Below are 26,484 nucleotides of genomic sequence, written 5' to 3' on the forward strand. Positions count from 1 at the left end.
AATCCTAGCAAATATAGCACAGCTTAGGGGAAGAATGGATACAGCAAGATAAGAAAATTCAATTCTATTTTTTTCATTATTATAAAACACAAAAATCAATTTCTTTCAGATGGTACGGTATTTGTCAGCATAATAGGTATTCATGTCATCTTGACACACAGTAGTGATATCTACCACGTATTTGTTTGTGACTGAGATTGAATGATTCAGATGACTCTGGATTGGTAAACTGACTTAAAAAGTCATCTTTACTAATAATAAAGCTGAAAGTCTCTCAGTCTGTCAGGATCTCTGTCTGTCAGGATCTCTGTGACGCGCATAGCGCCTAGACCGTTCGGCCGATTTTCATGAAATTTGGCACAAAGTTAGTTTGTAGCATGGGAGTATGCACCTCGAAGCGATTTTTCAAAAATTCGATGTGGTTCTTTTTCTATTCCAATTTTAAGAACAAAAATATAAGACGGACGAGTAAATTAAGAAATTATCATAACGTGGAACCGTAACATGGGCACAAGCCAATTGGCGAGACACGAAATTATCATAACGTGGAACCGTAACATGGGTACAAGCCAATTGGCGAGAAAATTCACCATACATTATTTGTAAATATACAGGCGAACCAAAAGACCTTTTAATTTTTCTATTATGGGCAAAGCCGTGCGGGTACCACTAGTCATGTAATATAGCAATTAATGAGGATGGAATGCGTTTACTGTAGCCTTTGTCAATCGTTAGTACAACAGCTCCTTTCCTGTCTGTTTCAGCAAATCTCCCTCCAAAGTAGCTTATCTGATTTCCTTTTTCCTAGGCATTTTGAAAATTTGAAATAAGGAAAAATATTATTATACTGAGCATATTGCAATAAAACAATAAAAAAAAGAATTTAAATAGAATATGTACAAAATGGAAATATTTACGTGATATTATACAGCTATAAAAAAAATATTTCATTCAAGAATCTTTATTCTGTTGGTTTAGCGCTTTAAAACTTGCTTTATCATCATTCGCACTAACAGAATAGTGTAATTAAATTTAAAATTCAACGTATAATTTCTTCACTTTTAATATAAAAGTGTCATGGGAACAGTGAGCAACGAATTAATGGTGTCTATCTGTTTTTGCCTCACTATTCTCTCATTGAAAAATATAAACTCAATAGCTGCTAAGATTAATAACACCAGTCTGAGAAGTTTATCTAACAGTTTAGAAACAACAAACAATTCCGATATTTTACAACAATGAGTTCAAACTAGGATGACATACTGTCTGATCACGGATTGTATGGAAAGACAAACATCCAGAAATGTACGCATCTATTACTTTTTAGGGATACTTGCTTTTTCAGATTTATGTTTGCCTCTAAATTAAGCAAAATTTCATTCAAATAAGAAGAACATGCGCATCAAATTTTTACTTTTCCCCTCATTCAAATAGACTCGTCTTAACTGGACGTTTGCCAATTCCATACAATCCGTGGTTGGACAGCAGTCATTTTTCTTGCATGATACTCGAAGGCAACCCCTTTTTCAAAAATATTGTTCACAGTATGTCGACTTGACTTTTCAAGAGTTTTATCAGGCTGGAAACATCCAAACAGAGGATAAATTGCTGTAGTCTCACCATTCTCCCTGTCTCACTGTCTCCACTTCTCCCCTACTTGCCAGCAATTCTTGCTAAGATTAAATGCGGTAGATTCGAAAAGAATTTCAAGTTTTTCTATTCAGACGTCTATCTATATACACTTTTATGAATCTATTGCATATAGTACAACATTTCTTTTAATGTTATAGGAACTGAAGCCTGCATTCGAAGCAGAGGGTCTAGTTCTTTCGATCAGCGTTAGTGCAGTGAAACGTGAGGTTGAAGCTGCATATGATATGCCAGCCATAGCGAAGTAAGTGTTTTTCATAAATAACGAATAAATACCTTTGTGCTGAAAATTAAATGAATCAATAAACAAACGTTTTGAAGCCCAAAATTGCAAATTACTGCAGACACGTGTTTCGGTGTTATAAGGAACTTTTTTTCAATGCAACGAAGTGTGAACTTCTGGATGAAAAGCCATCCGAGGAAAGTAACACAGTGGTATAGGAGACATTATAAATACCAAAAAACGGAATTTAACAAAACAAAAAAGACAAAATGACGCCTGGAACCGAAATTTATTATATAATTCCATCCAGAAAAAAACCGTTAAGTAATAAATTTCCAAGAAATCCCATAAACAATGCTTTCATTTGTTACATTGCTCCGTACATAATTTTGAAGCAAACAATAAAAACATTTTTGATCGTTTGATCATTTCTGAGGTTTGTAGCCCCTTAAAAACACAAGCTGAGCAACAACTGAATACACCAATTTTGACTCAATGAACTGCTTTATAAAACCGTAATGTCTAAAATGTTCTAAGGTAAAACATAAAAATTAGAAAATTCATTGGAAAAAAATCCTCGTAAACGTGCCCCGGTCTACCGTAGTGAGCAAAATCTTTCTGCACTTAGATCTTCATCGTGTCTTCTTTGTATTTCACAATTTATACAGGGTGTTCCGTTTTAACCTGCAAGACCTTTATTTTCGCAACCGTTAGTTCCAGATGTATACTTTCAATTGCGAAAATGTTCAAAATCAAATGCAGAGTTAAGGTATTGAAAGTGTGAAGCAAAAATTAAAATGACTCAAAAAATACAAATTTTAACTTTTTATACGGGCCCCAGGTCCCCTAACTAATGTTTAGAGAAATAATTTCCATTGAAAACTATTACTGTCGCAAAAAACTTGACATTTGTTTGACCAAAACTCAAGGAGACATTCCAATTTAAAGTTTTAAGGGACCATACAGAAGATGAAGTTAGAACTTATCGACCTTTCAGTAGAATGACAGGTTGTCAAAGTAAAAAAAAAAATAAAAAAAAAGTCAAAGTATTTATATTTTTCACTGTTATTCAAAAATAAATGCAAATGTTATGTCGTGATACGCAAAAACATACTACAAAGCCTCGAACGATTTGAAAAACCGCACTCCATGCACACATAATTTTAAACTCTTGTTAACCGCTATATTTCCCCCCATAAGGTGTTATTGACGACGAGAGAAAAGTGGTGTAAGTCATAAAACGCTGCGTTTCATATCTCAGTGAATATTGGTTGTGCTAATTTCAAACTTTTCCTGTTGGAATTATTTTTCAATGAGATTATTTGCTTAATTATAATTTAGGGGACCTGGGGCTCATATAAAAAGTTAAATTTTGTATTTTTTGACTTCAATTCAATTTTTATTTTTACTTCAAACTTTCAATATCTTAACTCTGCATCTGATTTTGAACGTTTTTGCAATTGAAAGTATACATCTAAGGCTAACGGTCGCAAAAATAAAGGTCTTGCAGGTTAAAACGGAACACCCTGTATATTGTGCTACACAGTAAATATCTTTTAATTTCGGAGTGGGGATATTAGAGCTCAGGTGTTCATGTTCGTTTTGCATCAACTGTCGATTAAGACAGTTACGAACAGCTATTCGGGGCAACAGTTGCTGTTGATGTTAATTTACAAGAATCTATTTACGGATGAAGGTTTTCGATAGTACTCTTCTGCCGCTCAATTTAAAAAATAAATTTATCTGCATTAATTTAAAATATTTTTTTTCACAGGACAGTGGACTTCATCAACGTTATGACATATGACATGCACGGTCCTTGGGAACCTAAAACCGGACACCACGCCCAGTTTAAGTTCAAAGAAAATGATGAGGATCCAGACTTAAATGTTGTAAGCTCGTTTGAACTTGCTTTTTAGTAAACCATTTGTTTGTATAAGCAGTTAATTTTTTTTAAAAACTAGCATTTCCTAATTTAAAACTAACATTAGCTTACTTCAAAACAACATATTTTCATTGAGGACCAACATTTACAGATTAAAGACTGATATTTTCATATAATAGCATTTCTTAATTCAAGACTTGCGTTTCGTAAATCAAAATTAACATTTTTTTCACTAAGAACTAATATTTGTATATTCAAGATTAATATTTTCACATTTATGATTAACCTTTGCATATTCAAGACTAATATTTCCATACTAATGACTAACCTTTGCATATTACTGACTAATATTTGCTTTTTCAAGGCAGATATTTCTTAACTTAAAATTAACATTTGCTTACTTAGAATTAACATTACTATACTTAAGACTGAAATTTCCCTGTTCAAGACCAGCAATTCTATATTCAAGAATGACATTTCGTAACTTAAAATTAGCAATTGCTTTCTTAGAAATAATATTTGTATATTCAAGACAATCACATCCAAATTCAAGAACAACATTTGCATATTTAGGACTAACATTTCCATATTCAAAAGTAAGATTTCCTTATCGCTACTTGCAAATTCCATATTCAAGAATAATATTTTCTTATTCAAGACAAACATTTCGTTATTTAAAATTAACATTTGTTTTCTAAGAATTAACATTTGCATATTCAAGACTAGCATTTCTTTGTTCAAGACAACATTTGCATATTTAATACAAATATTTCTTTATTTAAGATTCACATTTCTCAACCTAAAATTAACATTTGTTTACTTAGAATTAACATTTCTATACTCAAGGCTCAAGTTTCCTTATTCAAGACTAGTAATTTCGTATTCAAGAATGACATTTTGTAACTTAAAATTAACAATTGCTTTCTTAGAATTATTTTTGCATATTGAAGACTAATATTTCGTCATTTAAAATAACTTTTGCATATTTAAAACTAAAACTTTAATTTTTAAGAATAACATTTCCATATTCAAGACAAACATTTCGTAACCTAAAATTAACATTTCTTTACTAAAAACTACTCTTTGAATATGTAAGACAAAGATTTTCTCATTCAAGATTAACATTTACATATTCAAGACTAACATTTCCTTATTCCCTTGTTTGTGGGCAAAGGAAATTCCTGATTTCACTATTGGTAGATACATTGGCGTACCTAGCATGGGTGACACTCGGGGCAATAGTTTGTGGGGTCAACCTCCCCCCATTACAAACACACACACACACACACACACAAAAAAAAAAAAAAAAAAAAAAAACGTTTTAATATTCTATATAAACGTGAAATTCATAACCTTTTCAGAAACAACCACGTTTGTGTTATAACGAAATTTAAAGTGGGCTAATGTAAAAGAGAAAAATAAATACTATGCATGCTTTTTATATAACTTGTCGTGGATTCAAATGTGCCGGTCATCGAAAGGTCAAAAAATTAAGGGGTTATATGAAATTGATGGTCCCATTATTATTTCAAACTTACCTCAAATCCACAGGGAAAGATAACGGGGTTCAGTTTTTCGGTATAAGAAGAAGTCACTACTAGGTCTAAGCATTGACAATATGAACCTAATCCTGAGTATGGTATTCACTCCATGATGTGGGGCGGAATAAAGAGGGTCCGGGGATTTCCCCCCGGGAAATTTTTCAAATTTGCAATCTTAAAAAAAAATTTAATTCAACTTTATTTTTTTTCAAAAACTTGCAACTCCACTATGGGTGTAACCCTCCAGACGGGTGACACACGGGGTAGCCCCCCCCCCCAAACCCCGTAGCGACGCCACTGGGTAGATGGGTTATTTCACGGAAATTTAGACATTTATGTAGAGTCCGTAACGTGACCTTTTTGCCATAACTTTTTAATTTACTGTTTGACTAGCATATTATTTTATTTTGAGCTTTTCCTACCAACACACCAGCTCAAACTAAATTAAAAAGTTATGGCAAAAAAGGTCACGTTACGGACTCTACATAAATGTCTAAATTACCGTAAAATGCCCCAGATACAATTGATCGTATTCGATTCGATCGAGTTTTGTTCGAGTTGAATATGCCTCTAAGTAGGTAAACAACTGCGAATTTAATACCTTTTCTGATGGAATCCATTGTTTTGATTATAGGAAGCGGCTATGAAAATATGGGCAGATGGAGTTGGTGATCCATCAATGTTAAACCTTGGGATTCCACTGTATGCAAAGACGTTCACCCTCACAGACCCAGCGCAACATGGGCTTGGAGCCCCAGCCTCAGGTCCTGGAAAACCAGGTCCCAGGACACTTCAAGGTGGATATATGTCATATAATGAGGTATACTTTTTTTCACAGATAAAATAACCTTAAAAACAATACAAGCAATACTTTTAAAAACCATTAAAAACAATACTTAAATCCACATTATACAATATGTTCTGTTTTTATCTGCAAGACCTCTATCTTCGTAACCGTTAAACCTAAATGCATACTTCCAATTGCAAAAATGTTAAAAATCAGGTTTAGAGCGAAAGTAAAAATGAGTCATAAAATACAAAATTTAACTTTTTATACGGGCTCCAGGTGCCCTAACTTATATTTAGGGAAATAATCTCCATTGAAAAATAATTCCAACAGAAAAAAATTTGAAATTAGTACGATCTACATTCACTGGGATATGAAACGCAACGTTTTGCGACTTGTACCACTTTACACTCGCCGCCAATAACACCTTTTGGGGGAAAATAAAGCGGTCAACAAGGATTTAAAATTATATATGTGCATCGAGTGTGGTTTTTCAAATTGTTCGAGGTTTTGTAGTGTGTTTTTGCGTCATAACATTTGCATTTATTTTTGAATAGCCAAAAGTAAAAAACATATATATAATTACCTTGTTTTCTTTAATATTTTTATTTATTTATTTTTTTTTTTAACTTTAACAACCTGTCATTCAAAGGCGATAAGTTCAAATCGAATCTTCTGTATGGTCGCTTAAAACTTTTATCTGGAGTATCTCCTTGAGTTTTGGTCGTACAAATGTCACGTTTTTTTGTGTCAGTGCTAGTTTTAATGGAGATTATTTCCCTAGGCATAAGTTGGGGGACCTAGGGCCCAAATAAAAAGTTAAATTTTGTATTTTTTGACTCATTTTCATTTTTGCTTCAAACTTTTAATATCTTTACTCCGCATCTAGTTTTGAATATTTTTGCAATTGGAGGAAAACATCCAGGACTAACGGTTGTGAAAACACAGGTCTTGCAAATTAAAACGGATCACCCTGTATATTAGGATTTAATTGACATAGTATCCCACGGGAGCTCTGGTCCTGTATTTCTCATAAATTTCATGTGAATTTTTGCACATCAAAAAGTTTGTTCAGAGATAAATAGACTGCTTTCTGCTTACCAATATCAAATTTTTTACATTAGTTAGCTTTTAATGAGAAAGAAAGGTAATGTATGTTATGCTAACGTCATTTAATGCATTCTCATCTCGATAATACATTTATGTAGCTCCTCATTCAGAACTCCAATTATCGAAACCAATTGGGGCCAGACCCTATTCAGAGTATCAAAAATTCGGAAAATTGGATTTTTTTCGAAAAAGGATTTTTTTTTTAGTTCTACATCCCAGTGGGTACTTCTGGTTTGTGATGCAAAAATGATCCCAAGTTCTCATATAGTATTCCAAATCGTAAATGGATAATACTAGCCATCATTCGTTTCACCATCTTACCCCACCCTCTTAAGAACTTGCATCTGCAAACTTACAGGCATTTACAAAAGGTTTGAGCGCATTTCTGGGGTTGGGGGAATAAAGAAAGAATTTCAAATGAAGGGAATTGTAGATGAGTTATTTTCAAAATATTCCTACACATATTGTTCCCGCAGAAAAAAAATTGTACTCATATTATTCTATTTAAAACTGAGGCATAAAAGATATATACTTTTGTATCGTAGATGAAAAAAAAAAAAAAAAAAACTGTCCCTCACCCGTAGTTCAGTATTCTTTCAGTTCATTTGGAGTTCAGTTCTATTGTTTTACTTTATGTTTAACTTTGAACGGAAAATAATTGGAACATTTCAAGAGGCTCCATTACTTGAAATTTCATTATTATTATTTTTTTTTCAAAATATCTCACAAAACACTTTGTCCTTCGAACTTTGTCAAGTTGTTACCAAAGTATGATTTAATGAGAAAAAAAGGTTACAGTTTTACGAAGAAATGACAATATATTTCCAATAAAGGCACTTATATCAGTTTAATATTTACCTTCAACCATTTGGGAAAAAAAAAACAACAGTGTAGTAGTGTAGACAGTTTCTTTTAAGGGTGGGTATTTTTATGCAATGTCAAGTCCATTACCTAGTTTTTTACATTCATTAGAAAGAAAAAATTGCAACACCAAGAAAGAATGCGTAGCGTCATAAAAATTTCTGGAGCGATAGTTGTGAGATGGACATGCAAATGATTAAAAAACAGACGAAATTATTAACAATTTGCCAATTTATTCAGTATCTAATGTGCCCACTTCGGAAAGCTATATAGACCTCTATCCGGTGAAGCATCAATCAATGAGTTCATTGATGGTTGCTCGAGGTAAGCCAAGCTACATTCACTGCTGCGCGTAGATCGTCAATGTTTTGCTTAGCCGAGTGACATGCGGCCTGCAATTGTCTTGCTGTAATACCGTAGTGGATGCGACCTACTACTAGGGCGACTGCTCAACATAGGGCTAGATGCTTGGAGCGGCGTTACCGTCATCATACGTGGATCTTAGAATGGCATTATTTATTGTCCATAGATGAACCTTGTTTCTGTCTGTGGAGGAATGCGGACCTTTTACAAATTGGTGATACGGAGAGCGCTACAAGCTAGTTCAGTTCACTGAACGTCACATAGAACTTGCACCAGTTATTGTCCAGTTAGAATGACATAATGTTTGATTACAGAACGCCCCTGGTACAAACTGACGTCAGTTTGACAATGGAACACAACAACACATGTGGTGGAGCCCGTCGTGCTGTCCTTGTAGCAGGTTAAACCCAGCATGATATTGCAGCAAGACAATGCCAGGCTTCATGTCGAACAGCCAACACGTAACTTTCTGACCGCATTTAACATCCTTCTTTCTCTGGACGGTAGCTTCTCCAGATCGTAATCCCACCGAACACATGGATCTCATTGGCTGTGATATCAACCGAGGACCACTGGTACAAACCATTGACGGTCTACGCACAGTAGTGGATGTGGCATCGCAAAGGTTACCTCAAGCAACCACCAATAAACTAACTCATTGATAGCATGCCTCACTGGATTTGCGGCTTCCGAAGTGGTCACATTGGATACTGAGTAAACTAAATAGTTTAAAATCATTTTGGCCTGTTTTTTAATTCTTTGCATATCCATCTCACCGCTATCGCTCCAGTTCATATTGCTTTAATTTTCATGATGCTACGTACATTCATTCTTTGCGTTGCAATTTCAATTGTAAGAAGTGTAGGGTAGGCCGGAGCATGTTTACGCGGATTTTTTTCAAATTTTTTGCATTTTCTAATTTTTATGTTTTAACCTAGGAAATTTTTGGACACTAGTTTTATGAAGCAGTTAACGAAGTTAAAATTTGTGCATTCAGTTGTTGCTCAGCTTATGTTTTTAATCGTAAAACGTTTACGTGAACTTGCCCCGAACACGGGGCAGGTTTACGCATCGAGTGGGGCACGTTTACGTATATTGAAAATGATGCTAAAGAGTAAATGACATAGATATTTAACCAAATTTAAATGTTTTATTTCTCCTAAAATTGTACTTTTAAATTAAGAAAGCAACAAGTACTTAATTAAAGAACATTTTATAGGCTAAACTGAAATCATAGGGCTTTCTTTTCGCATTCTTATCATGGTATTCCCTTTTAGCATCTAAGACATTGAACCCGTCTTGTCCTTTTTTCGATTGATTGTGTGGTTTCAAACTGCAAGTACAATTTTCTACTTCGTAAACAGAATCATTCACTAATTTCCTTTTTACAGAGTGTACTTTTTCTCCGTCGCAGATTTTGGCTTATAATTTTTTTTTCTGTCTTCTAGTTCTGCTTCAACAGAACCTTGTAAATTTTGAAGTAATTTCTTTCTTTTTTTTTGTTTTGGTCTGCCCATTATGTTTTTTTTTTCTTGTAGCTTCTAACTGCTCTTGTCTGAGGGTTTCTTTAATCGGAATATCAGTTAGGATTGAGAGCATCCCCCTTTTTTTCCTTTCCTTGTTCCTAAGTTTTGGTCCTACTTTTCAAATGCTCTTAGTTGGGGTAGTCTATATGTGACGATGTGGAATTCCTACTAGGAGAAATACTTTGAATTATCGATAAGTCTTTTCCTTGTTTTGCCATCTAACGTGGTTCTGTAGAATGTAATGTCTTACCGTCTCTAAAATAAAGAAAATGTGTTACGGGTTGAATAGTGTGTGTAAGTTAAAGCTGAACAGGCATGAAAGCATTACACACTATGTGCTTGTAAGTCATAAGATACGAATCTGTTCTTCTAGCGTCCGGGGCCCGTTTAGAAGTAAGAGAGTAGTAAGACATAGTAAGAACGTGCTTAAATGTGCCCCGATGAAAATGCGTAAACGTGCCCCGTCAGCATGTTTGGATTTATTTTTAACGTGCAACAAAATTTAAAAACTTTTTTGTCCATACAAATACAATTCTCAAAAAAGGGTGAAACTCTGCAAATTTTTATGTATTTATTTGTTTTTAAATAAGCGTTATTTATTCACAATAAGCTTCAAAACGTTCAACACAAAATTTACTCGATTTGGTAGAAAACAGATTTTCCTTTCCGCATGCTAAACCGAAGCTTGACTCATGCTCAAAAACTTGTGAGAATATTTGCTTGGGAGCAGCTTCAACATTGTATGCCTGTTGCCTCTCCATATATAACTCGTTTTGGAAAAAGGGCATTGCGTAAACGTTTTGCATTCCTAAACGTGCCCCGGTCTACCCTATGTTAAAAATAGAAAGTTAGTGCTTTCTTTTGCTTGAATACAATGTTTTAATTGATTTTTCAAAGGTTTTGCTTTGTTTCTTACTGTCATTAATTAGGCATGTAGACATTAAATTATATTTTGCTGTTACCGTCTACTCTGTATAACCATTCAAGTCTGGTTACTGGTAAAGGATTTGACAGTTTTCCAAATTAAGTATCTTTATTCGAATTCAAACAATCACCAAGTATTAATCGATCACCCTCCTAGTTAAGGGGATCTGAAACCTAAAGAACGCAAATAAGTTTCAGAAAATTTTAATTATTCCTGCACCTAAAAAACAATTGAATATCTCTTGTAACGGACTTGAAAAATTGACTCACAATTTTGCAATTAACAGCTCCACAAAAAGTACAACAAAAACAAAAAATGCTTAATTATATTTTCAAATACATCTAGCATATACATAGCAATTATTTTGCTTTTAATGTGAAATTTTAAGGGAAAAAATGTCTTTTTTGAAATGTGTGAACTTATTGAAAATTTACCCAGTTAAATCTCATGTGCCAATATTTTCGCCCACAGCTTGCGTTTTAGTTCAGCGCTTTTATTTTCGCAAAAAATAGTCCTGAATAAAGTGATTACTAAATTACTACAGTTGATCGGCCCCCCGGTGACTAACTAAAAATTAAAGTTTTCAGGCCTTCGCCAAAACATTTAAGATAGATCACTAATATTGTACGGGAACTCCAACCTTAAGGTTTAAGGGTTCCCATACAACTCCTAGCCCTGGGCTTCTGTATCGGTAAATCCGAGTCCAGAATGGTTTTGATTCCCACATTTAAATAGGGATTTTGAGGACTGTTGTTGTTTTTCTAATAGGTATTGGTTACTAAATTTCTGCTTATTTATTGGGAGAGAATTTAGAGTAAAGTGTAATAGAGATGTTACGGGATTCCTTTCTCTGTGAAAGAATGAAGCAATATTTGCGATAACATGTACAACACTACGTGTGAACAGCCCCTTAATGTCTCTATTCACCATATAGTTTGATTCTGGGTCAAACACCTTTACCGCAGATTGAATCCTTCTTATTATTTGAGAAGGCTTCGACCTGCGTTTTGGCTGTTTGACCTTGGATAGAATCGTCTGTGAATAGGTACTTGATAGCAAAGAAATTTTACAACTTTTTGGGTAAAACGCTATTGCTGCTTTCAACTGTTAAAATTGACTAACAGTGATCTAAAACAAAAGTTTATGGAAAAAAATGTTTAAATTAAAATAAATGTTTAAGTTAATGATTATTATGATTGTATGTATAGTCTTTAGCGAAGGATACTCAGAGGGGACATGATTAGTTATTCAAATTTATTGGAGGATGTTGATGGACTAAATTTCTGCATCAATTGCACCACCAGGGATCGCTGTTTTAAGCTTTTCAAATCCAAAGCCTACGATGAAATAAAAAAAATTACTACTGTCGGACCCCGATTCAACGAACCTCTATTTAACAAATATCACGATTTAGTGAATTTTTCTTTTTCTCCGACTAAAATGAAGGCAAAACCCCTATTTACCGAATAATAAGCCCCGAAATAACCAATTATTTTAACAGCCGAAATTTTTTTTATTTGTTAATTTGAGTTCGGAAATATGGGAATGTTTTCCAAATGTAACATCCGTATTGTCCAAAGAAGAAAATGACTTTTTTTGGAATCAGCAATTTTTGACGGGCGAAAGTGAGAGGACAACCAACAAATAGTGATTCCGATGCAGAAAGCGATAGTGAAACTACCATTAAAACTTACTTTTTCAAATGCTTTACACGGCCAGGAAACTGTAAAAGATTATCTAATGCAGCAGGCTGCAAAATACACATTCTTCTCTACATAAAGTCGAAAGAGAACTATTTCGGTATCAAGTATCAAAGAAATCGTCAAACATCCATTATTCAGTAGTTTAAAATTTCAAAAAAACTAGCGCGTAATAAGTCGTGGAATACTAAATAAAAAGTATACATTTTCTAATTATGAATATTTTTGCGCAGTTGCTTATTAGAGGTTTTAAGTAAAGTAAGAGAATCCTTTTTCAATTTTTTTCCCACCCCGATATTACGAATAACCCCGATTTAACGTATAAAAGTTTCGGTCTCGGCGAATTCGTTAAATAGAGGCCCGATTTCACTTCAATAGGAGAATATAAATAGGCATTTGACATACTGTACCAAAAGCAACTGTTACCTGCAATGAGGTCAACAGTTTTAAGAGGGCTCTTGACATCCATTGAGAATTGATCAAACGACGAGATGCAGTCCAGCTGAGCCCAGAGATCTGCGGTTGGCCGTCAGTTCTGTATTTGTGTTTATATCTGAGGAGGTATTAATCAAAACTACACATGGTCCATTCTAAACGATTCTTTGGGAATTCACAAAAAACGTATTTCTAAATAATGTTTTGGGGAAAATGATATTAATATAATTATATAGATTTTTTTAGTCTCATCAATATCCTTAGGAGAAAGGTTTTAAACATAATAAGACCAATAAACCTATAATTAAATTTTTAAATTAAGACATGGCTTCATTTTATTGCATCTATTGGACACACTTTTCTTTGATTAAAATCGTAATGGATCTGTTTGTTTTTGATCGAAATAAGAGCCTAAAAACATTTACAGCGTCCACCATATCCTCAACCGCAAGTATCACAAAGCTTGACATTATAGATCATCTCCAGGTGACGTGACCAAAATACTTATTTGCAGAAATGGACACGTTGTTTTCTGACAAGCCTATCAACATGTTCTTGTTTGATTTAGGAAGTTTTAAAACAAATTTTAAATGGAATGTTAATTTTTGCGGCGGAAACTAACAGTACAGTGTTGAACCATCCTGTAGTATTTGAATCAGCTGCTTTCTCAAATCTTGTTGAAACTAGATACTTGTGGTTTTGATTGGTACCTCCTCATTTGAAAATTGCATCTCAACTTGAAACCTAACATTTTTTATCAAAAGTTTTGATTGTTAATCATCAGATTAACAAATTTCTATTCAACAGGTCTGTGAGGAGCTGAGAAGTGGATCTTGGGGTGAGGAATTCGATTTCGAAGTGGGGTGGTATATCTACAAGAATGACCAGTGGGCCTGCCATGTTCCACCCCAGATGGCAGTGCAGTTCGCGAAATTCGCTGTCGAAAAAGGGTACGGAGGTGTGCTGCTGAAAGAACTGAGCGGAGATGATGTCGACGGAAAATGCGATACGCCGTTTGTGATCACCAAAATGGTCGGTATGGAGATGGTCCATGAAGTACGAAGAAGCATCAGGAAGAAATCAAAAACCTCCCACACCTCCCACACCTCCCACAGCTTTACTTATGGCTAAATATTTTTTTTTCAATTCTTTTAGTTTCGAAGAAAACACAATTCAATAATTTATAAGGCCATTTTTTTCTGTTAGTGTTACATAATTTTTTTCTTTTCGATTGAGATAGGTTAGGAGTATAAATTTTTTTTAAAGGCATTTTGTATGTTGAAGATATTTAACCCTTAAATGCCACGTTACTGGGGACATTTGGCAACGTACCCTATTTAATCTTTCAAAATACTATTAGAGCAAAGCTTAATCTCCGCTGTTGTCAATAAACAATAAAATACACAGTGAAAATGTTAGGGTTTGAACTGCTATACAGTCTTATTAATGCTGATGGAAAATAAAAATGGATTTATCCTCTTCATCATTCGATGCATATACGTTTTGCATGCTTGAGAATGGTTACTTCTTATTCTTCTGAGAAGAATAAAAATTTAGCACTTGAACTGTGAAGTATTTTTTCAATACTTATTAATGTTTTCGGATTTGACTGATCTGACTCCAAAGATTTGTCGTTTTTTCAATTAAAAAATAACGATGTTTCCTAATGGGTTTTTAACTGTAAACTAAAGTTACATTATAAATTATGGTTTTTTAAAGCATTTTCGCCTTTTCAAAACAAATAAAAGTTGAAGAAAATTTTCAAAAAGCAGGCATTTCAGGGTTAATTAATCCTTTAGCCTAACCATCTTTTTATTTATGTTTTTTTTTGGGGGGGGGGGCAGCATTACCTCCGTCGTTGAACTCTGATGCATTATACTTTCTTCGGCCTTTGAAAGGTATAAACGAATTAGAGATGGTCAAATAGTTGAGGGGTTGAGCTGTGGTCAAATAACGGACACGAGCATTTGTTGATCTTGGTGGGAAGTTATTTTCCACTGCCTCATCATGGATTTCCGTCTCCCAAAATGATGGTTTATATACCGTAGTTTAAGTTTGTGTTACTTTTTCCTTTAAGTAAATTTCACGTATTTTTGTCTAGCAACTTTTTGGGCCCTAATCTCACTTCACACAGATTAATTAACTTCACTCCACGATATTTAGCAACTTACTTCACTTGGTATCAAAATCGGTAACCTCTCTTCACTTAAAACGAACTAGTTCGTCGGTTGGAATATCCTTCACTGACTTTCCTAGTGAACAGAGATTACTTTTCATGGTAATGAAACGTAATCTCTGTCTGTAAAAGTAATTCCTGTAAAGGAGATCTCAGCCGGAGAACTAATTTGTTCTTAGTGAAGGGAGATTACCGTTTTGAAATGAATTGATCTGAATCAAGCGAGGTTAGGGTACCAGATCTCATAGTATATTTTGTAAGTGAGCATAGATGTAAGAGTTCGTTTTCTTTAGATTGAGATTTACTCGCATTGAAAATAAGTTTTGACTGCGTTGTTATTACGAAAAGTCGTGAGAAAATGTTAGAACAATGCTCAAAAGCAGAGACATTAAGAATGTTAAGAAAGTAAGAATGTATGTTGGATTGCTGCAGCACTTTTAATTTCAACCCAAAAACACCTGAAGTAAAATCATAAAAAAAATCTCCCAGTTACATTTTTTCAACAATTAACGTACCACATCAATGCAAAGGTTTTTACTGTCATGAATTAAATGGTATACTTTTTAGTGCTATAATTTCTTAAGAAATGAAAATGTACTTAGGTATTTTAGTATTTGTCAGACTACGCAATTTTAAGTTTTAGTGTTATTTTCAGGGCTGTCACGAACGTACAACAGTAAAAGTTATGTGTTTTGACTAACTATGTGTTTTATCCTATTTTTTTTTATTTACGTATTGCGTATATCATATAAGCATGATTATAATTTTTTTTTCTCGATAAACAAATTTGCATTCCATTTATAGTAAATAGTTTTACAGAAGGTTTATTTCCTAAATTATTGTTTTTTTTTCTTGAGCAGAATAAGTTTTCATGAAATATCAACATAATTGTTAAATAAACAAATAAATAAAAATAAATAAATAAATAAATAAAAATAAATAAAAAATAAATTTTTACATTTTAAGATTTAAAATTTTTTTTTTTTTAAATCTTAGTTGATTAATATTGCAATTGCTTGTATTGAAAGACATTGAGCTTTATGAGTGTCTGTACGAATTATTTCTTTTGAAATTCTGAACAACAAAGTACAGCATCGACGTAAGACTAAATATGTCACAAATATACAACTTTTTTAAAAATAATTGAGCTGGAAATAAAATGAGAAAAAGATGAAAAAACTCAAAACTGTTCCTAAAAAAAAAAAAAAAAAAAAAAAAAATACAAAATTAATAAATTGGTAATTTTTGTGTGATGATTTAACAGCACAATTGTACCATTATTTTAAAACTGAATTTTCTAAATTTTGGTGTTAATGCCTCTGACATTAATGTTGCTCTTTATATGTATTTTAACTGGCGCCATCTATTAAATAACACGTTAACTGAAGTGTAGATCACCTATTAAACTAATTCAACGAAATTCTGCAATAGTCATATCACAGTAAATATGACAATAAGACAGTTGAATTTTCATGTAGAGACTTTCTAAGATGTAATATGTATGTAAATATTTGAATAAATATTTAAAAAAATTTTTGTGCTTATTTATTATGCAACGATGGTGTTTATGATCCAGATTCATAATTCGTCAATTTTTGTTATATCAAAAAATTTGTTGTGTATGTAATATGTAGTGAATAATAACGCATACTCGATATGTAGTAATGCACTGTAAAAAAAATCAGACACCTTACTGATTATTACCTTGGAGCGTTTCGTGATTTGACAGGTTTTCATCCACTTCTGTTAAAATCAAGTATCTTTATCAAAAAGTTTTCTTAATTGCTACAAGTTGCACGAATGCATACTCCTCACTGTTGTGAAGAATATTTTTAGCTTCCAATTTAAAGATTTACTGAATGTATTTCTTAGATGCATCGCCTTTATTTCTATTATGGCCCGTCCAGATTGACTAAGCTCCCAATCGGAGCGAATAAGTCTCAGAATTCTGTAGTTTTGAAAGAATTACAGGCGAGTTAGATTCTTGATACTTACCTGCAATTCTGTCCTAGCTTTGACAATGCTTGTAATAATGCTTTTGGAGTTTTCTTGGTAAATCAGGGAGGAGCCAAGCTATTATATAAGACCAACCTAAGTTTTCTCTGAAGGTTCCAGAGACACGACTGGTTTTAATTGGAGAGATTTCTGAAATATTTAGGAATATTAGGTTAAATTCAGAAAGGTTACTGACTTTTAGCGGAACACGTTCCTGTTTTTTTCAGGATATGTTACTGGCAGAAATTGGGCACATTAGCTGCCCATTATTTTCCAAGAACGTTTCTAGATTGTTTTTAATGTGCTTGAAGTAAGTAGTTAAAAAAAAATCTATACTTTATATCTCGAACATGATACTTGGCGGAGGTTATATCAAGGGGAGGAAAGTGATGGATATTAACGACAAGTTTTCCCTTCTCAATTTTATGTAACTGCAACTAACTCAATATCCATTTGGTTTTCTTAATTTGTTGATAACAATAGGGGAGTATATTTAATGTAAATATTTCGCCAAAGTAGTAGGGCTTATTTACATTTTATAAAAAATTCGCATCGAGTTTTATGCATTCCTCTATAAGCAACTAATAATAATGATACTCATTTGAAAAAAAAATATATCAGGTACAAAAATAGTTTGAAGACTCTTTTACGTTCATCGGTTTTTAATTTAGCATGTTTCCTTTATTTAAAATCATTCAGCCTTTTTCGCGTGTCACTAATTTTCATTTGCCTCCGAGACTTAATATTAACATAAAACAAATTTTAAATATTAACAATGTAAAAAAGAAAAAAAACTACAATTTTGTTGCGGCTTTTATCCAAACGCAACGCCACTTCCTGAAATCGACACCCGCTTTTCCTCTTCACGTTTTAAGCTGATCTATTAACGTGATCGAAAAACATTTGATTTTAATAACATGTGTGAAAGTACGCATTATTAAATTACAATAAACAATTGTATCTGTGGAAAATGAAAGAATGCTAATACTTTACTTTCAAGAATAACAAATTAATTTAAAAAATGTGTGGTTAAAGCAAAATTTGCCGCTCCTGAAAATTTCGACGCCCTAGGCAGCTGCCTACTGTGCCTATTGGGAAAACGGGCCTGGTGACGTGAATTTTTCATTCGCCACCTCTGGTATAAATACAAGTCTCAAGCGTACTGCATTTATTTGCTCGCGGAAGTGAGGGAGAAAGGGGCTAGTGTGGACAAGGGGTTAGTGTGGACATCTGGAATCATTCTTTGATTTGTTTTTCAAAATTTCTCTGTTAATTTATGCATAATGACAACATCAACATGCACTTCCATGTGTAGTTTCATGACAACACATTTGGTACTTCAGTAGCTAACTACAAAAGAAGGTTTTCATAGTGGAAAAGTAAATTTTGCATTTTCTTTTAATTAATAGATTACTTTTTTAAATTTATTATTTCAAGTAAAATGCGATAATATATCATAAATAAATGTATTAAATATATTTTTTGATATTCTGTTTGCAGTGCATAATTTTAATTGATAATTAAAATGCTTAAAAGAAAACAATGCCCCATGGGGTTAGAGTGAATACACGGTGATGGGGCTATTCTGGACACATGGTAATGATGCCTCTGTGGACTCATACACACACTAATCCCTTGCAGCTTTGAGTGAGAATAAAATAAGGAGTTAAATATAATATATTTTATGTTATTTGCCTGATTAGATTAATTTTGACAGGTATGGATTCAATTATAAAGGGTTTCATGTCTTCTTTTTTCATATTTTAAGTTTTATTTACAAAATAAGATAGACTTTTGTAAAGTGATGAGTTCTTTTACAAATGATTTTATTTATTTATTCATCATATTCAATTTTGGGATTTTATTCTTTAGCATTTGCTTCATAAAACGATTTTTTGAAAATGATAAAATGATGACATTTAAAAAAAGGATTCTGTGTGTTTTTGCTCATTTTTAAGCCTTTTTCTTGCTAAATGAGTTTGATTATTGAAAGGTGATAAATTAATATACCAAGGAATTCTCTCATTTCTCGCATTTTTTTTAAACAATTTTTTTTTTATAATTCAAATTAGAAATGACATAATCATTAATGACTTTGTGTTGGTCAACTTTATGGAAAAAATTGACCTTTTGCATTATGTTGGATGAGTGGAGGCCGTATGCAAATCAACTGATTTCATTATGCATTTCTTCTGGGGAAAGAGGTGAACGAAATAGTTCTTTGAAGCACAAAAGATTATTCTTTTTCCATTATGGAAAATATACGTCCCAACTATCGTGAAATGAAATTATAGGGAAACTACCATCGCCAGATGTTGTTAGTAGCACTCTGTAAACAAATTCCTAAACGTTACTGATTATTTCCGAGTAACATTGCGGGATTTCACGGGTTTTCACTTATTTCCCCGTAAAATCAATTGTCTTTGGAAAAAACGTTTTCTGAATTACTTCAAGTTGCACGAATGCAGACTCATCAAAGGTGTGAAAAATATTTTTATCTTTCAGTTTAAAAATTAACTGAGTGGGTTTATTAAGCGTATCGTCTGAAGCTCGATTACGGACCATCCAGGTTGACTAAGCCCTCAATGAGCGCTTATCTCTCAATGAAAGATCTTCATATTCTTCGGAAAGTTTAAAGGATAATTTGCGAAGGATACTGATTTTTGGTGGAAAACGTTCCTGGTTTTTGCAAGTGATGTTATTGGCAGAAATCGGGCATATGAGATGCCCATTAATTTCCAGTAATGTCTCTGAATTGTGATTACGGTGCATGTTCTACTATGCATCTCACATAACATTTAATGTTGATAGTGTAAAGTAGAAAAAAAAAATTCTCTTCTGCATTAAAATAGCCTCTTTTCATCTAAGCAATAGGAAATAGCTTTTAAACATTTCAATTTGTTTTTTAAATAGTCTCTTTGTTTTTAGACAGTTCACAGCTACGAATTAATATCTTAAACTTTTATTATTAATTCAAGTATGCTTTGATAGGGTTAACATTGGCTAAATAATCTGCTATTTAGGTTAAAACATTTATGTTTAAACCCCCCGTTTACATAGCTTAATTAGTACTCTATCTTGTCCACACCAGCCCCTTAGCTTGTCCACTCTAGCCCCATGACATGGGACTATTGTGAACAAAAAAAAAAACTTTTTTTAAACATCTTTTTATTAAATAACTATTCGGCCAAATGTTTTAATTTTTCATTTAAAATAAGTGCAAAAGTGCAAACTATTGTAAAAAAAAGGCATTAAAAACAGTATTTAGTATAGTTTTTTTGCAAAAATACAGAATTTGTCCACACTAGCCTCCTTTTCCCCTGGTACTTCATTTTTTAGAGCAAACTGGTGCAATGTTGTAGAAAGCGCTCACTTTCATACATTGGTTTAGAAAAATGATCTATTCGAAAAATACTACTTATTCTCAGAAAACTTTAACATTGTTGTTAGCATATTTTTAAAATACCATCCTATTTTCGTTTTAATGAAATATTAGTCTGAAGATTGAGTGAAAATTGACACTTTTAGTATCACGCCGTGAAAATTTCAGTCGCCACCTCCGATATAAATCCAAGTCTCATGCGTACTGCATTTGCTCACGGAAGTGGTACTTCATTATTTCAAACAAACTGGTGCAGTGTTTTAGCAGCTGTGGTAAAAATCCCGAACAGGGCAGATGCGATGTACAGTTTCAAGTGTGTGTCGTCTCGAAATTTTCGATTAAGAAGAGTAAAGACATAAATCTTTCTCCCGAAGCCGTGAGGTTTACGTCCCGAAAGGTTAGAAGAGACTCTAAGGCATTGTGAACGTCTTGTAGCATGGTTTAGTCTTTTGGGTGGAAGACTTATTTGCAAAGGGACGCGATAATTGACTAGGAGTACCAAGTATTCAAATTACGAAAAATGACATCATACAGGACTTCCCTCATTTTGCTTTTGGGCATTCATTTGCTGATGTTGTCAATTTTACCAAGTAAGTTCATCTTCCCCTTTATTTCTGCTTCTTCATTTTATGACTTGAAGCAATATTGCTACACTAAAAGCGCAAGGGGAAAAGAATTGTTTAGATTGCTAAAGTAAAGAAAATTAAAAATTAGGTTTATGTATTCAAAGTTTCACCATTTTTCCGCATTAAGTAGAAAAAAAGTATCTTTAATGAAAGGTTTTTTACAGAACTGAATGTTATCATTGTATTTACTGTTGAAAACGAAATATATAAGTAATTAAGACCAATTAATTTCTTGTTGAACTAGTCATAATCACAGTATGGGTCAATAATCAGACTCAATTCCAAGAATATTATCCCGTAAATTGCAGTTATTAATGCCTACTAAATACGAAAGTTTATGCGAAACTCTACATTTTATTATTATAATGCAACCCCCCATAATTAAAGTAAAGATGAAGCATACATTTAAATAACAATTCAATAAATGTGTGAGAAATTATTGTAAAGAAAAAAATCGTAGAAAGATCGCAGAAATTCGTAGACACGTAAACGTGTCTACGAAAATAAATTGTGACAGCAACACATTTTTAGGAATATATATATATATATATATATATATATATATATATATATATATATATATATATATATATATATATATATATATATATATATTGTACCATGTAAAAATTGTAAAAAGCAGGTCAAAATTGTGCAAATTGCAGTGAGATTGCAGGACTGTTTTAGAGTTAAATAAAACTGCTTTTTTGGGTAATCTCTATGTATTAAAAAAAGTAAGGCCACAGAAATTGTGAAAGGATGTCTGTGATTGGCCTGCTTCCAGGAGACTCCATAGCACCTACCGCCTTGAAGTTGTGCACAATATTAATTCGGCCCCCCGGGGGGGGGGGGCAATTATTTTTTAAAATTGAATTTGGTATTTGCGATTAATTTCTTAAGCTAAAATTTCACTTAAATTGTCTGTTAAAGGGATGTAATATTTACCACACCCCTTAACATTCGATGTCGTTCGGAAGAGATTTTTTTCTGCATCAAATAAAGCTTGCTAAAGTTAGCAAGCTTTATTTGACTTTAAGTTTCTCAATTAATTAGAACAGACGATATAAGGGTTTGAATTTTATCGAAAAGTCCTAGACTAAAGTCTATTCAAGCCCGCAGGTAAAGATCAAAAGACCACTAGATACCACGAATTTCGAAAGTGATTTTTGAGACGTACAGAACAGCTGTTTTGCAATGCTCAGGTGCATCTTATCACCTATAGCTCTGCTAGTTGGTAGAAGTTAGTTTGGAGCCCGCGGAAAGGGGTGCTCTTCAAAGCGTTTTTTTTTTTTTCAATTTCTCGATTATGCATATTTCTATCAAGTTCTTTTTGTCTTGTTCTAACAATGAGTTCTTTTCTTAAATTCCATTTTCTACGGGAGGAGAGGGAAATTTTCATTTTGTTCGAAATGGAACTCGTAACGCGTTTTTTAATCTGCTTCTTTCTAATAGACGATTTAAATCTTTGTGAATAAAATAAGATAGTGGAACAATCTTTGGGGGTTGGTGAACGACAACGAGCAAGGGGCGGAGCCCCCTAGTGAAATGAAAAGAAAAAAAGAGATCTTATTGTTGACAACACATCTGAAGTTGGATGTTGTGTACTCCATTAATTGCTTTCTTTCATCAGAAAAAAAATTTTGTTTTTATCCTGAAACGCGTACTGGCCATTCTTATCGCTGATTGCAATTTTGTGTTTGCAGTTTTTAGGAATTTTTCAAACTGAAATAGAATTGAACTGTTTTTCTTTGAAAATTAGGCTTCACAATGTTGCTCTCTCGTGGTATTTATTGCTTTGTTTCTAAACAGGTCTTGATTTCTAACAAAATATACGCAGAAACTGTATAGTTTTGAAAACTTTATTTTACTACTTAAACAACTTAAACTCTGTTTAATGTGTAGGTCAGTTTCATTTCGGTTTAAGCTTTCGCGGAATGGCCCTATAGTATTTATTGTGTTAGGGGTATTAATTATGTACATTGAAAAAACAAATTGTCAAGCAAAAGAGAACATACTCCAACCTAGTTCATGCAAAAAGAACCATATATGTACACCTAATTAACAACTTTTTGTTGGTGTAGTGTCCAACATTAAATAAATAAGAGTTTTTCGTGTTTTCCCAAAAGTTTTTTAAAGTGAACTTGTTTGCTTTTGCTTGGCAACTCCTAAATTTATTTGTAATGAAGTGAACTTTATCAGAAATATCGGGGGTTGTGGTGAATATGAATTTTAGTGTAGAAGTCATATAATTTGAAATAGATTTGATACCATGTATTACTCAGTGTACTGTTGCGAATGCATTTGAGCACACCCATAAAAATTCTTAAAAATGTGCTTTAATAGGTTTGTATGGTTTTTACGTGACAACGCGCGGGATATACCTCAATTAAGCAGCTTATAATAGTTGTGGACATAGCATTAAAAGATACCTTATTCTTTTGTTAAAAATACTTAAATGTGGATTAATTAAAGAAATAGCAATTATGGTCTTGCAATGAGAAAGTTTTTTTCAGGGTTAAACTTTAAATTGAGATTTTGGTCATGGTAGATAACTATGTTTTTGACATGATTTGAATAATAAATGCTTTCATTGTTTAGTTGAATATTACTGGCATAGTAAATAATTTTACCTTTAGGAAAGTACATGAATTTTGTTTTGTCAACATTTATATTGAAGTAGGGAAATGTGAGGCAAAGTGAAACTTCATCTTCTCGACGCTTCCAAAAGTCGTGGGGCAACGAAGCAAGTGAGAAAATCTTTAGCTATTCCGTCTTGCAGAAATGTCTTACTCAAGTACCTTTTGACTAACAGATAGGGAAACATTTATAAGCAATCATTTTTTTCAAAATGAACAAGTTGGAAATTTGTTCTGAAAATTACGATACACAAATCAACAACAGAACTAAAGGAATTCATCCCAGAAGTTTTAGGAAAGTAAAGATTCAAAAATGCAGTTTAGTACCATGTTCGATGATGTTAAGGAAAAGGAGCTTAACAAGAAGTTCTGTTTAGAACTAGACGAGCCTACTTTCCCGTATACCCACACTACTTTCTAGTACCTGATCAATATTCTCAAAAATAGCTAAAATCGCAAATTTTTTCAAACATATTTTTAAAATACTTTAAGCTGATTTCTAGGAATAAAATATTCCTCACTCATCTAAAAAAATTAAATGCGTTAAAAAAAAAGAAAAAAAAAATAGCAGCAACTTTTAAACAAAGCAGCTAATACACTTTTTTCCATTAAAAATTTTTTTAACAGCTTTCAAAACGAAAAAATAATAATTAAAATTAATAAGCTCATTAAAATAAATACATCATATCAAAAAAAAAAATCGTTTCTTTTTCCCCTGTTGCCAAAAACAATTTTTTAAATGAATTAATGCACTTACCAAAATAAATAAAAACAATAAGATGTCAACTTAAAGAAATAGTTTTCATTGTCAAAAAAAAAAAAAAAAATCGTCTGCGCATATCTTTATGTAGAACCATAAATGACTTCGAGTTTATTCGCCGAAAACTGAATACCTAAATTAAAACTTTAGCGTAAAAATAAAAACAATCAACAATAATTATTTCACAGTCAAAACCATAGCTGCGGAGTCGGAGTCAATCTCATTTTGGGGTAAAGGAGTCAGAGTCGAATCTCTAAGAATCGGAGTCAGTTATTTGTCCTCCGTGTATAAATTTTTGCCAAAGCTACGAAGTCAGAGTCTAAGTCAGGGAGTCGGAGTCAGATTAATTGTCGGGCATAGGAGTCAGAGTCGGAGTCAAGTGCCCCTTAATTCTCGGAGTCGAAGTCTGTAGTTTGGCGTCAAGAGCTATTTCCAACAAAATTTGTTTGAAAAAAATCCGCCTTCAAGTACGGAATCTACATTGACTTTCAGTTTCAGCGTAGGCGCTAATGTTAAGGGATTTGAACTGTTCAAAATTGAACGGAAAATTGTTCAAATCAAAAAGATATTTTATATACAAGTTTTTCATCAAAAGCTTTTTCCTACAAAGTTTGTTTGAAGCAAATTCGCCTCACAGTTCGGAATTGCCTTGAATTTCCTCGTAGGCGCTAATGTTAAGTTTTTTTGAACTGTTTAAAATTGAACAAAAAATAGTTCAAATCAAAAAGTGAAATATGGGAATGAGGTGTCCTCGCCGAGATCTTTCGAACAAAAAAAGTTTGTTCGAATCGGACTATTCATTCAAAAGTTATTGGAAAGGGGGGGGGGACAGACAGACAGATCGACAGACCGACAGACCGACAGACATTCTTCCCCATCTCAATACCCTACTTTCCAATTTTTAATTTTTCAATATTTATTTAATTATTTTATTTATTTTTGACTTTTTTTTCTTTTTTGCGATATTTTTAAGATGCATTAAGCCTTCTTTCATGCTTTTTTTCTTTTTCCGACTTTTACTGGGAAAGTAGGCTAAAAAAGGAGGTTCTCCCCTGGAAAATGTATTAAAGTGATGTTCTTGAAAACGCAACTGTATTCTTATCTGTGTTGATATGAGGGGAAAGATGGAAGGAATGGTATTTGGAACTCGCCTTTGGAATTTTCGAAATAGAAGTTCCAAAATACAATATCATGTGATTTTTGTTGATGTTAGGGAAAGGGTAAGTTTGAGGGTCTACCTATGGACATCTTCTCGAAATATTTGTGTTATAAATAATATTTTGAGCCATCTTTGGTAACGATGGAGTTCAGAGACTTTTCCCCAGTAATTTTTGAAACTGAATTTTCAAAACAGCAGTTTTAGACGATCATCTAAGATGTTAGGTAAAAGAGGGTAAGGGGGTTCTCTCCCAGAAAATTTTAAATCTCTCTCCTGAAAACTTAGTTGGCCATCTTTAATAACGTTAGGAAAAAAAAAGGAGTTTGGAGCATTTCCCCGAAATTTTTAGAAATTGAAGTTTAGAAAATGCAACTTTAGACCATATTAGACAGAGGTGAAGTTCAAAGGCATTCCCCTGAAATTTTTTTGAAATGAAAATTCTACTATAGGTTTCATAACGTTTGGGGAAGGGGTGGGATTTGAAGCCCTATCAAAGAGTTGAAATTGGATGTCCTAAGGAATGGAGCTTTGAGATCCCTCCCCCCAGAATTTGAACTTTTTTAAGTGTAATTTTATAGGTAGAGCATCAGTCAGAAAAACTAAAGCATTGCTCTCCACTGCGATCCCCAGGCTACTGCCCTGGAGCCCTGCAGTGAACATACATTGATTGGGGTAGTCAATTTTAGACCATCTTTAGAAATCCACCAAATTCATCTGACATTGACTCATAGTTTCAAAAGGCGT

The 26,484-nt window shown here is 33.1% G+C and overlaps 1 protein-coding gene across 1 annotated transcript in view; it reads left to right on the top strand.

Moving 5' to 3' along the window:
• Nucleotides 1-26,484, top strand: part of LOC129224322 (probable chitinase 10) — a 107,215-nt gene that overhangs the window by 42,740 nt on the left and 37,991 nt on the right. Inside the window, exons 4-7 of the mRNA XM_054858760.1 lie at nucleotides 1,791-1,894; nucleotides 3,648-3,765; nucleotides 5,934-6,119; nucleotides 13,814-14,132. Coding sequence (XP_054714735.1) covers nucleotides 1,791-1,894; nucleotides 3,648-3,765; nucleotides 5,934-6,119; nucleotides 13,814-14,132 — 727 coding nt within the window. The remainder of the gene's footprint in view (nucleotides 1-1,790; nucleotides 1,895-3,647; nucleotides 3,766-5,933; nucleotides 6,120-13,813; nucleotides 14,133-26,484) is intronic.

This window comes from Uloborus diversus, chromosome 6 (assembly GCF_026930045.1).
Source record: "Uloborus diversus isolate 005 chromosome 6, Udiv.v.3.1, whole genome shotgun sequence".
Taxonomy (NCBI): domain Eukaryota; kingdom Metazoa; phylum Arthropoda; class Arachnida; order Araneae; family Uloboridae; genus Uloborus; species Uloborus diversus.